The 13970-nt window shown below is 42.9% G+C and overlaps 1 protein-coding gene across 1 annotated transcript; it reads left to right on the top strand.

Moving 5' to 3' along the window:
- Positions 1–8373: 8373 nt before the first annotated feature.
- On the top strand, positions 8374–13853 carry LOC145045323 (nuclear receptor coactivator). The gene is made up of 10 exons (XM_078993663.1): positions 8374–8882; positions 9516–9558; positions 9643–9707; positions 9794–9877; positions 9981–10061; positions 10162–10422; positions 10504–11860; positions 11947–12095; positions 12191–12229; positions 12320–13853. Exons 1-10 carry the CDS (start codon positions 8742–8744, stop codon positions 13745–13747), a joined length of 3648 nt encoding a protein of 1215 aa, XP_078849789.1. The 5' UTR covers positions 8374–8741; the 3' UTR covers positions 13748–13853.
- The last annotated feature ends 117 nt before the right edge of the window (positions 13854–13970 follow it).

Below are 13970 nucleotides of genomic sequence, written 5' to 3'. Positions count from 1 at the left end.
ACATAATGAATGGTCGTAATAACGGAATGACGTTTGGCACCCGCAGACCTGCAGGTCCGGCTGTAGCTAGCAGCAAGGTGTAGGATTGTCAATCCAGTATAGATCTATACGCAAACTCACGCTCTCCCTCCAAGAGAATTCTAGCTACAACTCGGGCCATGACATTTAAGTCATGCTCCGACACAGTGGATCACAATTGTTAACGTGTTCATGTATATGTAATGTTTCTCGTTCCAGTATAGTTGTATATGTACTGTTTCTAGTATAGTTGTATATGTACTGTTTCTAGTATAATTGTATATGTACTGTTTCTAGTATAGTTGTATATGTACTGTTTCTAGTATAATTGTATATGTACTATTTCTAGTATAGTTGTATATGTTCTGTGTTACCCCGATGGTAACTAGCTATTGATGTACTGATAATTATGAATATGGAAGTACTTTTATGTCTATACATGTATATATGATATATAACTAATATTGAAACGACCTTCGGATGGTCACCTGAAATCCCACCAGACCAAATCTCAGTGCGCGAAAAGGAAGTAGGGCGGATGGCCTTCCTAAGCCCTTTAAACATTACTTATATATCTATACATATATGGGAATGCAATTTATAAGAAGTAAAACAAGTTTAAATAAAAGCATTTGATAAGTAAAAGAGTTTGTAAAACATTTTGAAGTAAAGCAGTTTGATAAACAGTTTGAACAGTGATAAAATCATTGGTTTTCTAGTTATTAATCACATGTGATTGATGCAATAACTAATAGTATTTAACTTGTATCCCCCCATAAAGTATTTAAAACATTTAAAACATTTCAAAGGTTGATTAAAGGGGGTATGAACTCACTTGTGGTGAGTAGATTGGATTGATGTATCAGGTACCGTGCTAGGTGGCAAACGGAGACTTGTTCACACGTTCGAGCCTAGTTATCATATAATGAGCATATATATAACTAATTAGCCAAATAATAACTTAACAAAGTAAGTTAAGACACTTAGGAACATGTATACACTTTATATAAGTGTTATAGGTCCTAATGGTTGCATCTAAGTTGATACGGGACAAGGCAAAAGGGGGTTTAATGCACAAATGGCCTTGTATATGAGTTCACCACCCAACAAACCCCACCCTTTGGAGTTTACGGCCGTGAACTCCTAACATGGTGGTTTTTGGTGTTTGGAAGTGTTATCTTGATCCTAGAATAAGTCTAGCCTTGTTGGAATAATCCTTGAAGTAGTTTAAGGCCTTGGAAAGCTCCTTTGGGGAATTTACGGCCAAAGGACCATATCCCCTAGAGTTTACGACCGTAAACTCCTATGGGGTGTTGGTTTTAATTCATTTGAGGCACTTGCACATGTAGGATAGCTTCCATGTTTTTATCTAGGGCTAAAGGGGACAAGAGGCACACATTTGTGCCTTCACTTGGAGTTTACGGCCCAAGTAATGTTCCTTGGCCATAAACTCCCTTTAAGGAGTGATTTTGATGTCTTTTGATCCCCATTCAAGTTCCATGTGTTCAAGGGTAATTGTCTTAAAGCCTTAGGGGTGTTTAGGGCATCTTTAACACTTGAAAAAGGGGTTTACGGCCCAAGAGAGTTCCTTGGCCGTAAAATCCTAAAACTTGTGTTTCTTGAATGATTTCTAGCCTCTAATGATCATACACTAAGTCCTTAACTAGTTGCTTAACATGAAAATGGGACTAGGTAGCCTTTAGGCTTCGTTTTGGAGTTTACTCCCCAAGAACGTTCTTGGGCGGTAAACTCCTGGATCTTGCAGTTTAGACATGTAATTGATGTTATAAAGCATATAACAAGTATTGAAACACATTTAGGAAAGTAGACTCACAATCCGGGATGAAAACCCGAAGATCCGTCAGAGAGAATTGGCTTTTCTCTAGTTGGAATTGTGAATAATGAATTAATTAAATTCAAAAATCTATTTATAGTCCTAGAATATTTTGACAAAAAATATTTTTATTCCGAAAGTCGGACTATAACATTATGAAACTTACAATGTTCAAGTTTCACAATTACAGGAGCATCCACTCTCCTGATTTATCCAGAAACGTAAACCCTAATGCACACAAACTTGTTCGGACAAGTCTGAAAATCACTGAAACTGGACTAGCTTCTATTGAATAGATAATGTTCGTACAAATGGAAATTTCGGATTGTCACAAAAATACCCATACAAGTTTATGTTTTGATTATCAGTTAATAGAACATCATGCTGGATTAGGACTAAGGATCTAGGGAGGATGCCTTATGTGCCTGTTATATGTGCTTTTGATCTGCATGATAGTGCTGAATAGTCAGTAGTAGGATATCCTGATTAGGTTATGCCTGAGTTTATGAGTTGTGTTGCATGCTAGTTCAGATTCTTGCTATGTGGATATGATTGCTTGAGTATGATATGGTTAGATTTTCCCTTGTCTGAATGTCGCTTGCTTTGTGCATTATGGAATTCTAAGTGATGGGAGTTAGCCATTAGGTGGATACGTCACGTTACATGTGATCAAGATTGAATAATCTCAGAGTGTTGGATTTGGTCCTATTGCGCAGCTCTTGTTTGAGTCCAACCGTTGTAGGAACGAGTCTTTTAATTGAAGGATTATCTGAGCCTCGTCACATGTGATGGTATCTAGGTGATGGCTAATTGGCATTGCGAGGAGGCCTTCAGCAGCTGAGGACTGGTTTGAGTTGAGTCAAAGGCTTCCCTAGGGTAAGCCTAGGATGAGGTAGTGCTGGGAGCAGTAGAAGTAGAAAATGGACCTGGTGGAGTCAAAGCAGTTCCTGAGGAAAGTACGGATAGATGTGGAAGGTAGTATGGGCCCGTACTACTGAAAGCAGAGGATCCGTACTCGATTCGGGAAAGGCCGAGACAAGACCGGGAACCTGGAGTGAGTATGTTTGGTCTCGCAGCAGTGAGGAGTATTCTGATAGTGGTTATGTTATATGTTTCAGTATGGTGACATTGCAAGAGGGACCAGCGGGCGGATCAGGCACCGGAGAGGGATTGGGCTCGGGTTTAGGGGCCGAGCAGCTCGAGGAGCGGATGAGAGAGTTGATATCAGCGGAGGTTACGTGCAGTATTCTAGCTCAGACTCCTGTGATCTTTGGCACGGTCAAGGAGGGTATATTGGAGATTTTGGATGAGAGGCTGGGAGCCTTCCATACTGAGATGATGGCTTTGTTGGGAGCGCGTACCTTGACATTTCGGGAGTTCAGGGCTTGCAGGGCACCAGATTATCATGGGGCTAGGGACCCCATCGCTAGCAGCAGATGGTTGGCTGATGTTGCCAACGCATTCCGTACGAGCCGGTGTCCTGAGGAGGACAAGGTCAGACTCGCTTCCTGTCTTCTGAAGGATAGAGCGAGGGATTGGTGGGAGGAGATTGGTCACGCTTTGGGTGATGATGCCGCGTTGGACGCGATGACTTGGAGTGATTTCTCAGCGAGGTTTAGAGCGGAGTTTTCGCCGATTATTGAGGTGTAGCAGTTGGCCCGGGAGTTTCAGGATTTGACGCAAACTACTGAGACTGTGGTGGAGATCACCGCCAAGTTCAGAGAGAGAGCCCTTCTTGTTCCGCAGTATGTCGCGGATGAGGAGATGAAGAAGGCACGATATCACGAGATGCTGAGGGATGACATCAGGGAGTTCGTGAGCAGGTCCGGTTGTAAGACGCTGGAAGATATGATTTCTCGGGCCAGGGAGAGGGAAATTGATTTGGAGCAGATCCGAAAGAGGAAGTCGGATGAGGTTCAGGTAACTGCGAGTTCGGGCAAAAGGCCCAAGGGATCAGAGTCGAGATCGAGGGATTATCAGGACCGCAGTCGATGCGGAAGGTGTGGCAGGACGCACGGGGGCGCGTGCAGGAGTGGTAGTGGTGGTGAGTCTGGCTGTTTTAGGTGCGGTCGGACTGGTCATTTTAGCAGAGATTGTACTGCTACCATCACTCAGGGATCAGACTTGATATGTTTTCACTGCAATCAGCAGGGCCACAAGAAGGCCCAGTGCCCCAGTTTGCTTTCAGCAGGACGAGTGATGGCACCTGCCCCTGCAACTTTGAGGATCACAGACGGACGTCAGGGCCATGCGGAGGCGCCTGCGGTAGGAGGTAGGGCTTTTCAGATGGCTACTTTGGAGATGCGAGCAGCGCCAGACATTGCAGGTATGTGACTTCCGTTTTCAATTCTTTTATTGTGTGCATAATTATATTGTTATGGTTCTTCATCATTAGCGGTCGAGCATTTTATTTTCGAGCGGGTTCATTGTGATCGAGTTATATGCCATTTGCATACCTTGGTTATTGGTTAGTAATTAAGGGATGGGTTGTATCGAAGAAGGTTACTTTGAGTGCAGTATCCGTAGCATGCCTTGGAGAGACTCGGTATGTCTCGCTAGTTCGGAGCCGTATAAGTTTTAGAATGGACAGGTTAGATCCTTAGCTATGGTAAGCTTGGGATTCCTCAGCGGATTGATTATGGTAGAAAGGATTGGGATTTCTTCTCATCGATCATCAAGGTGTAGGCAGGATCAAAGTGGGGGAGAATCCTCCGAGTGTATAAGGGTAAGGGCACACGAATCCATATCGGGTATATGATTCTGAGAAGGAAAGAAGGTAGTTCAACGTTTGACGAATCGAGTAGTTCAGGGTTGGGAGTTTGAGAACTTCCCATCAGTGCGTGTGTGTAAAGGGAAATGGTGGGTATGTGGTTCGGATTTAGGTTAAAGGGCCGCATGTAGAGCTCGTGTGAGTCGGAATGGAGATCTTGAGGTCAAATAGCAGGAGATGTTTTCGTGTTAGCAGTCAGTGGTGGAAAGTGATGTAAGACTGCGGGGCGGCCGTAGCATTCACTAGCAGTCAGTGGTGGAGGTGTTGTCAAACTACGGGGCAGCCGTAGCATTTTGTAGTAGCTTCGTTGGCGGAGTCGGGGCGAGGCCCTTATCTCCTAGCATTCAGATAGGGATCGGGAATGGGGAATGGATGAGAATGGTATGGAGTTGCCTGTATAGCCATTGAGAGATGAGACTTTGGAAGAGGCCGCTCTAGGATATAGTCGGGTGAGACCCGTGGGCGAGGCCCGTATGAGGATAGCAGTATAGGTGAGACCTGAGAGTAGGGTGGCTTAGTAGTATGGTTGGGTGAGACCCGTGGGCGAGGCCCGTGAGTTTTAGCAGTACAGGTGGGACCTGGTAAGGATCTTAGTGTCTAGGCAAGGGGATCAGGGATCCCAGGAAATTGTAGTGCCAGCATGGTAGAATAGATTGAGCAGTATAGGTGGCGGAAGTATCTTCGAATGTCGCTGGGAGCTACTAGTGGTTGTGTTGGGTCAGTAATCGGTGAGAGTCGGTAATCCGGATATTGATAGGTTGGTAGGGACCAGGATGGTCACAGTTTATTCAGAAGCCAGATAAGAATAGCAGGATTTCTAGTCAGTAGCAGTGCGGGGAAGCAGAGTATGGTGGAATTCAGTTAGTCGATCGTGGGGTGATCGACACCGAATGATAGTAGGAAGAATGCCCAGTGGGTTCTGGCAACGATGACCCGTACTGGGAGTGGCGGGAGTAATAGATTTATTGAGGAAAGGGTCTTCACCGCGGAAGAAGGGATAGATGGTTATGGAGCATTGCCTTGGGAGAGGCAAGGAAAGCGCGTAAGGAAAGAAAGGGTGAACCCCTACGGGGTCAGTACAGTATTCGGAGATTACCAAAAGATTGTCGGTTGAGTAAGTTGTGTTACAGGATGTTCAGGCTCAGGATGGACCCGAGATTATTATCTGTAAGGATTGGCGTTGGTCTGAATGATTAAACGGAAGGCCAGCAAAGTTAGGCAGCTGGTGCTAGAATGGATGGTGGGGCTTTGGAGGCTGATCGCCGGCAGTAGAGTAAACTTCGAGGACGAAGTTTAGTTTAAGTGGGGGAGAGTTGTAAAACCCAAAGTTTCAAAGGCCAAGAAAGAAAAGAAAAGCTCTAATTTAAGGGTCGACTCAGCGAGTCCAAGGAAGGACTCGACGAGTCCGAGCGGGATCCGAGTTGAGGAATAAGTGACCGACTCGGCGAGTCGGCCAAGGGACTCGACGAGTCTGGTCTGTGCGGGGAAAAACCCTAAAATCGGGACTTAGAGCCTATTTAAACGTCCCATTCTCTCCCCTAGGGTTCCTTTACTGCCCCTTTCACCCAGAACGCCGCACCCTAAGCCCCCATTGTGCTCATTCATGCTTTTGGCCATTTTTGAGTGATTTAAAGGAAGAAGAAGAAGTGGGGATCTTTGAAGCATCAAGGAGTGGCTTGGATCCGAAGTTTGGGGATCATTTCAGAGCATTTGAAGGTATTAAGTCGTTTCTCTCCTCCAGATTTTCCTTGGTTATGAGTTTTGGGGATTTTAAGCCATGTCTGAAATCAATCTCGAGCTTGAGGTCCAGATCTGAGGTTGCTACCTCAGATCCATGCTTGTTTTGGTCTATAATTCCGTAAAGTATCAGCCCTTGAGTGGATCATGGAGTCTTTTTGCCTTAAACCCTAGTTTTTGGCATGTTTTGCTTAGATCTCCTTCTCTACACGTAAAGTTTGCAACTTTACGTGTGGAATAGGCTTGGGAAGGGTAGATCTACAGTTTGGAGTCCATGCATGACTCTAAAATCCTCTGCATGTAAGGAGAACTGAAGGGACTCGGCGAGTAGCATGAAGTTGTGGAGAAACTCGACGAGTGGGATGAACAACTCGTTGAGTCGTATGAAGATTGCCTTGGACTCGGCGAGTCAGGTCGCGAAACCCCAAACCCTTCGAGTTGTGACTCGAATAAGTGAGTCGGGTGGAGACTCAGTGAGTTGGACAGGTCTGGACTCAGAAATCGGTAGACTCGGCGAGTCATGGACTGACTCGGCGAGTCGAGTCATGAATGGAAGGAATCTGAACATTATGAACTCGGTGAGTCAGTAGGGTGACTCGGCGAGTAGGGTTGACCTGGAAGGTTGACCTTGACCAGGATTTTGACTTGGACCAGGGTGGACTTGGTTGTCTTTCGGGGGTCAGTTAGACTCAGTGTTGCATTGATATTGGTAGTTCGGGGAGCAAGAGGAGCAGGAGTTCCGTGAGTTGTCAGGCAGCAGCTAGTGAGATCATCAGCAAATTCAGCCAGTGCAGGTGAGTTTCCCTTTGTGTGAATGGGTCTAAGGCCACAATGCCGGCCCATGTAGTTATGAGTAGAAGACCCGGGGGTTAGCCCTAGGCACAGTATGCTAGTATTATTTTCAAGACGAGGTCCAGTAATAGTGAGCGGGTGCCCAAGGAATTGTTTATATGATAGTTTATACTTGTTGTCTGTGTGATACATGTATGTGCCTGGTAGGGAGGTGAGTGTGGGCGAGGTCCCGTATCTCACCAATAGCAGAGTGTGGATGGGGTTCCATATCTCATTAGTAGCAGAATAGGGGCGAGGCCCGAACTAGAACCGGAGTGAGAGTGGGCTAGGCTCGTACCTCACTACCATTAGATGACTCATCAGTAGCAGGACATGGGCGAGGCCCAGGATAGGCGAGGCCTTAGGACAGAACCAGTTGTATGGGTTAGTTATGTGTTGTGAAATGTTTATGTGTTAATATTTGTTGGCGGGCGAGGCCCTGTGACAGGCGGGGCCTAAGTAAAACAGATTTGTATCCGAGCGGGGCTCGAAGCCAGGTGGAGCCTGGAACGGCGGGGCCGTTGTAACGGGCGAGGCCCGAGGTAGGGGGCGAGGCCCAAGATAGGGGGCGTGGCCCAGTATGTGCAGTATATGGTTATGCATGGTATGTGGTAGGGTGGGGAACTCACTAAGCTTCGTGCTTACGGTTTTCAGTTTTGGTTTCAGGTACTTCCGGTAGCGGAGGGAAGAGCTCGGGGTGATCGCATGACACACACCATAGATTAGACAGCTTGGGAATGTTTACTTTGATAATGAACATGTGTCTTGAAAACTTATACTCATATTATGTTTTGGAATGATGACTTTACTTTAAGTAATGATTTATTAAAAGAAATTTTTGGTCTTAAATTTTGGATCGTTATATATATATATATATTGTATTTTGTTATAGTTAAAATAAAGAAATATTAAAATAAATACCGATAAACATAAAATATTAATGTTTGAAGATGTTAAAAAAAAAAAAAAAAAAAAAAATCCGAAAAAATGTATTTTTTTTGGGCTAGGAGGTTTTTGAAGTTGAAAAAACAGTATTACAAAACTAATGTCTAAATTAGATCCAGCACAAAAAAAAGGCCAAAAAAAAAAATGTTCAGATGAAAAAAAAAAAAAAAAAAAAAAAAACAAATACCATCTTATAAACCTCATAGATAACTTCCGAAATTAGAAAAGAAATTACCAATAGAAACGTTCCTTATGAGACGTATCCAACCGAAATCTTCAACAAGTCGAGTTTTCGAGTAGACATTTGCAGCGACCAAAGTGCCGCCAAACGGAGCCCTCGGAGGCCGGAGCTAAGAAGCAAAAGCAAGTCAATTGCCCCCCACCCTCCCCACTATATATTATACAAGCATCTCTCTTTTGTTAAATTCCCAAATTGCTCTTTCTCAAATCAAATCAAGAATCACTGTTTTTCTTACGGAGCTCTGTCTATGGCGATCTTGTTGTAATGCCAATGTAATTCCAAACCCCTTGTTGGGGTTTATTGGATTCATTTGTGGAATCACTCCGATCTGCTCTGAGAAGTAAAATTCATTCCCCAATTTTTAAATGACGATGAGGGTTTCTTTCAAGGTTTCGAAGAGAGGTTGTCGCCCAAAACCTAAACCTGAAACGCCTACAGTTGGCGATGTCGACGCTCCTCCTGAAATTCCCAAAAACCTGTCAGTTATTGCTGCTACAAAACCATCGGTATGTTGTAATTTTAATTTCCGTTCAATTTCCTTGTTTGTAAAGTATTTAGCTTTCTAATTGTTTCGTAAATAGGTTAAATCTCGTATTCATCTATGCAAACTGACTTGCAGCTCTGTTGTATTAAACTGAAATCTCTCAATCCCAAACTAATTGATTGTAAGAAATCTCAAATCAAATCCGGTGTATGAATTTCTCCAAATCGAAATTATTTTGTAACGAAGTGACAACACTGATTATTTTCTAACAAAATCTGATGATTTTTTGAACTTTGGGGGGAAAAGTATAGAATCAGAGTTGATTTCGTAATGAACGCAGAAGAATTGGGCAACTCCTGAAACATTGTAAATATGTTCTTTAAGACTTTTAAAAAACTCAGTTTATTTGTTCTTTTGGGACAAAATCTAAAGCTTTATAATATAAGCCCATTCATATGGAATGGAGGAAAGGCTGGATTAGGGTTTTATTACTGATCTCAACTGCTATTACTTCAGCTTATTCCATCAAGCTAACTCTTATTAGTTTTTTGCATACTGTAACCATTATACTTGGTCATATGCAACCCAGTATGCTCTTGATCGGTTTATGTTGCCAAATATTAATGTTCAATAATGTATGTTGATATATGTATAGGTTAATGTCACTGAGGATAACAATGAGGATGCTGAAATTTCAGGTATCTTCCTAAATGAACATCTACTTCTATTCTTCAGTTTGCCTGCAATTGCTAACTTTTCATTTTTCTTTTAATGTTTATCAGATTCAGAAATTTCTTTCTTCATAAGCCTCTTCCCAGATGGATATTCCATTGGAAACCCCTCTGAGGTTTGTTCCAAATCATTTCAGCCTTCTGCTTTATTTTTAAAAGACAAGTTTACCCTAGCTAACTCTGTCTTTCTACACTCTAACAGAACCGTATTGGGCATCAAGTCACTGTACAAGATGATCCAAAATTTTTGCACCCATACGATCGCACATCAGAAAGCCTATTCTTGGTTAGTATTAATGTTCATTCTTGTATCCAAATATGTTCAATTGAGTGATCTATGAAGAAGTATTCCTTTAACTAATTGTTTTTTTGCTTTTTTGTATATAAAGGCTATAGAGCGAGGCCTGTTACCTGCAGATTTCTTGGATGATATACCATGCAAGTTTTATAAAGGAGCAGTTGTATGTGAGGTAAGTAAACTGTAAACCACATTAGTTAAAACTTAAAAGTTAAAACTAAAGCTTCAGACATATAGTCATATACCAAATATTAATCTGTATTATACTGTAGGTGCGTGATTACAGGAATTGTGGTTTTGAAGCAGGAGTTAATGGTTCGTCTGCAGACATGTCTCCTTTAACTACAAAACTACGCCTTAAAATGTCATTGGAGAATGTTGTGAAGGACATTCCTTTAATTTCTGATAGTTCTTGGACTTATGGTGATTTAATGGAAGCCGAAGCACGTATACTGAAAGCCCTACAACCAAAGCTGAATCTTGATCCGACTCCTAACCTAGAAAGACTCTGTAAAACTCCAACTTGTGCAAAGGTAAGTGGTATAAAAGTATAATTTATAAAGTCTTGAACATCTTCATTGCTTCTAGAAGGTTCACATACTTTATTGTTTCAGCTGAACTTGAATATACCAGATCTTCGAAGAAAGAGATTGAGACAGATGGCAGGAGCTGTTTCTGGATCTGATAATCAAATCCAAGGAAAGAAGGTTTGCATGGACAGAATCCCAGAAAACTCAAATTCTGGTCAAATGATGCAGCAGCAATCTGATCTTGTGAATCTGAGTAGCCAAAACATGGGTCCAAACAATATGATGACATCAGCATCTCCTTCATTGTCTTATCAATCGAAATGTCAAATTGGTGCTGGAAATCCTATGTTTAGTGCAGCAGGAGCTTCTCCTGGGCAGGAGATGATGAATTCGTATGGGGACAATATGAACCCAAATATGTCTGGGAAGAGGGAAAACCAAGATGGTGGACAGCTGTCCCCTATGGGTAGTTTGAAAAGAGGTAGGTCAAATCCCATGGGTCTTGATGTTAGTCAACAGCAACAGATAACCGGATCACACATGGATGGATTCAATGTACCAGAATCCCAGTGGAAAAATTCACTCATGCAACAACAACAACAACAAGGGAGAGGGATTCAGTTACCTAATACTAATCCTGGAATCCAAAAGTATCCTCAACAAATGTTTGATGGAGGGTTCAATCAGGACCCGTTTACAATGGGTCAGCCCAGAATGAGATACAATCTGAAACAAGAACCGCTTGAGTCTGAAAAACCCAAGTATGAGATGCCACCTCAACAGTTTGCAAGATCAAGTTTCCCACCAACTCCATGGAACAATCTTGGAAATTCACTTGATAATTCAAGAAAGGAAGAAAATTTCCAAAGAAGAAAAACGGTCCAAAGTCCACGTGTTTCCTCCGGAACTTTACCTCAATCTCCTCTGTCATCAAAATCAGGGGAATTTTCAAGTGGGTCTCTGGGTGGCCAGTATGGTGTACCTCCAAGGGAAAAATCAGCAGTTAACTCACTTCCCACAGTGGCAGGATCTTTGACCTCTAATGCTCAAATGGCATCCAGGAGGTCAAACTCCCTCCCTAAAACCCCTGCCATGAGTGGGGTCGCATCTCCTGCTAGTGTTGTGAGTGGGCCCTTTAATGCCTCCAGTCCTCTTGTTGGAAAGGAAGCTGATAAAAGCATGCGTGATCGGTTCTCCAAAATTGAAATGTTGACTCTCAGATATCAACTCAATAACAAAAAGAACAAGGTTGATGAGTACAAAAAGTCAACTGCTTTTCCCACTCAACAACTCAATCATCATTTATTCGATGATCACAACGCTGAGAATCCCAAAGATGAAGCCTTTAAAATGCCTCTGTCTAAATCACTCGTGGGAGGGAGCATGAATGTTTGCAAGACTAGGGTTTTGAACTTTCTCCAGACCGAACGTGTACTTCAAGGTTTGTTTGTTGGAGTTTAATATATGAAAATCTTGACTCATTGTTTTTTGTGTTTACTATTTACCGTTTTGCCCTTCCCTTTCCAGGAAATGGATATTCACTAGTGCCAAAGTCAAGAACCAGATTGATTCTGTCAGAGAAACGAGATGATGGTAGTGTAGCAATGCATTATGGTGAAATGGATGATTGTGATTATTTAGGAGCAGAAGAATGTCTTCCTACTCTTCCAAATACTGTTAGTTTCCTTCTTTTTTTTTTTTGAAACTTTTTTTTTGGTAGTGTTATTATATGTCATATGTTTCTGACTTGTTGTTTGACTTGATGCTACAGCATTTTGCAGACTTGCTTGCATCCCAATTCTGCACGCTGGTATGTGTTTCTAAATAAAATTTACAAATTCTTATTATTTTTTCTTTTCAGGTTTCTTGTATATGAAAGATTTTATACGTGTGTATGCAGATAACACGTGAAGGTTATCAAGTGGAAGGCGATCATTTACAACCAAAACCAACAAACACTGTTCGATCATCCATTGAACAATCTAATAATAATAATAATGCAGCAGTGACAGCAGCATCAGGTGGTGAAATGCAACAAATCCCGGAATCAGGTTCCGTTTCCGGGCAGCTGTCTAATGAAGTTGCAAAAGCATCATCTGATAACGTGTCAATGTCAATGAACCAATCAACACAGAACATGACAGGTGGCAGGATGCACCCTCCTCAAGGTGGAATGTTGCCACAATCGAGACCTCTTCAATCGGAATCACAACCCTCTTTCCAACAACAACAGAATCAGCTAATGCAACAGCAGTTTCAAAGATCATCTGCCATGATGCTTGCATCAAATCCATTATCACATCTAAACGCAATGGGACAGAATTCAAACATGCAACAGTTAGGCCACATGCTTAACAAAGCAACACCACTCCAGATTCAGCTTCTACAGCAACAACAACAACAGCAACAACAGCAACAGCAACAACAACAACAACAGCCTCAGATGCAGCAAAGGAAGCTGATGATGGGACTTGGAAACACCGGAATGGGAACGGGAACAGCTGGAAACAACATGGTGGGGCTTCAAGGGATGGGGAATGTGATGGGTCGTGGCGGGACCCCGCCAATGACAGGGGCGATTTCGGGAATGGGACAAAACCCGATTAATATGAACCAGGCTTCGAGTTTTAGTAATGTGATAAGTCAGCAACTTCGGAATGGAATGATAACGCCGGCTCAGGCTGCTATTATGACAACGAAGCTGAGAATGGCACATAGTAGGAACCTGTTGGGTGCGGGTGGAGGGCAAAATAGTAATATCACTGGATTGCCTGGTGGGAACCGACAGGTCCATCCAGGGTCGAGTAACTACTCGATGCTGGGTCCCACTATGAACCGTGCTGCTAACACCATGAGCCCGATGCAACGAACCGCTATGGCCCCACCAAAGCTGATGTCAGGGATGAATGTCTACATGAATCAACAACAGCAACAGCAACAGCAGCAACAACAACAACAGTTGAATGTTCAACAACAACAGCAGCAACAACAGATGCAGCAAATGCCAGCTCAGCAGCAGCAGCAAGAGTCGACATCACCGTTGCAGGCGGTACTTTCGCCACCTCAGCAGCAAGTGGGGTCACCGGGGATGGGAGTGGGACAGCAGCAACAGGCGAGTCCGCAGCAGATGAGTCAGCGGACTCCGATGAGTCCACAGCTGAGTTCAGGTGGGATCCACCCTCCGATGACAATGAGTGGAGGTGGAGGGGGAGGTGGTCAGGAGGGTAATTGTCCCGCAAGCCCCCAGTTGAGCTCACAGACAATGGGGTCTGTTGGTAGTATCAATAATTCACCAATGGAGATGCAGGCTGTCAACAAGAGTAGCTAACTTTGTTTTTTCAAGTGTTCACGTTAATTAGGTTCATGTTAAATTAGTGTTGTGCTGTAATTGGATGGATGGGTATATATTATATATATTAATTATATTTATATAATGGAGAATTATTTTGGGAATATGACTCAACCTGGTATTATTTTTTTTTTCTTTGGATAATTCAAGATCTTATGTTTATGTAAGAGAGTTCCATAAGATGACCATTTAGGATTATTAC

The sequence above is a fragment of the Lactuca saligna genome, chromosome 5 (assembly GCF_052625555.1).
Source record: "Lactuca saligna cultivar CGN05327 chromosome 5, ASM5262555v1, whole genome shotgun sequence".
In the NCBI taxonomy this organism is placed as follows: Eukaryota; Viridiplantae; Streptophyta; class Magnoliopsida; order Asterales; family Asteraceae; genus Lactuca; species Lactuca saligna.
This window is presented reverse-complemented; position numbering and strand designations above follow the sequence as displayed.

What these genes read in the sequence shown, in the direction of transcription:
- LOC145045323 (XM_078993663.1), top strand. Translation starts at nt 8,742, where the DNA reads ATGACGATGAGGGTTTCTTTCAAGGTTTCGAAGAGAGGTTGTCGCCCA. An exon ending in CCATTGGAAACCCCTCTGAG is followed by an intron (nt 9,708 to 9,793) that starts GTTTGTTCCAAA and finishes ACACTCTAACAG; the next exon opens with AACCGTATTGGGCATCAAGT. An exon ending in TTCCTACTCTTCCAAATACT is followed by an intron (nt 12,096 to 12,190) that starts GTTAGTTTCCTT and finishes TTGATGCTACAG; the next exon opens with CATTTTGCAGACTTGCTTGC.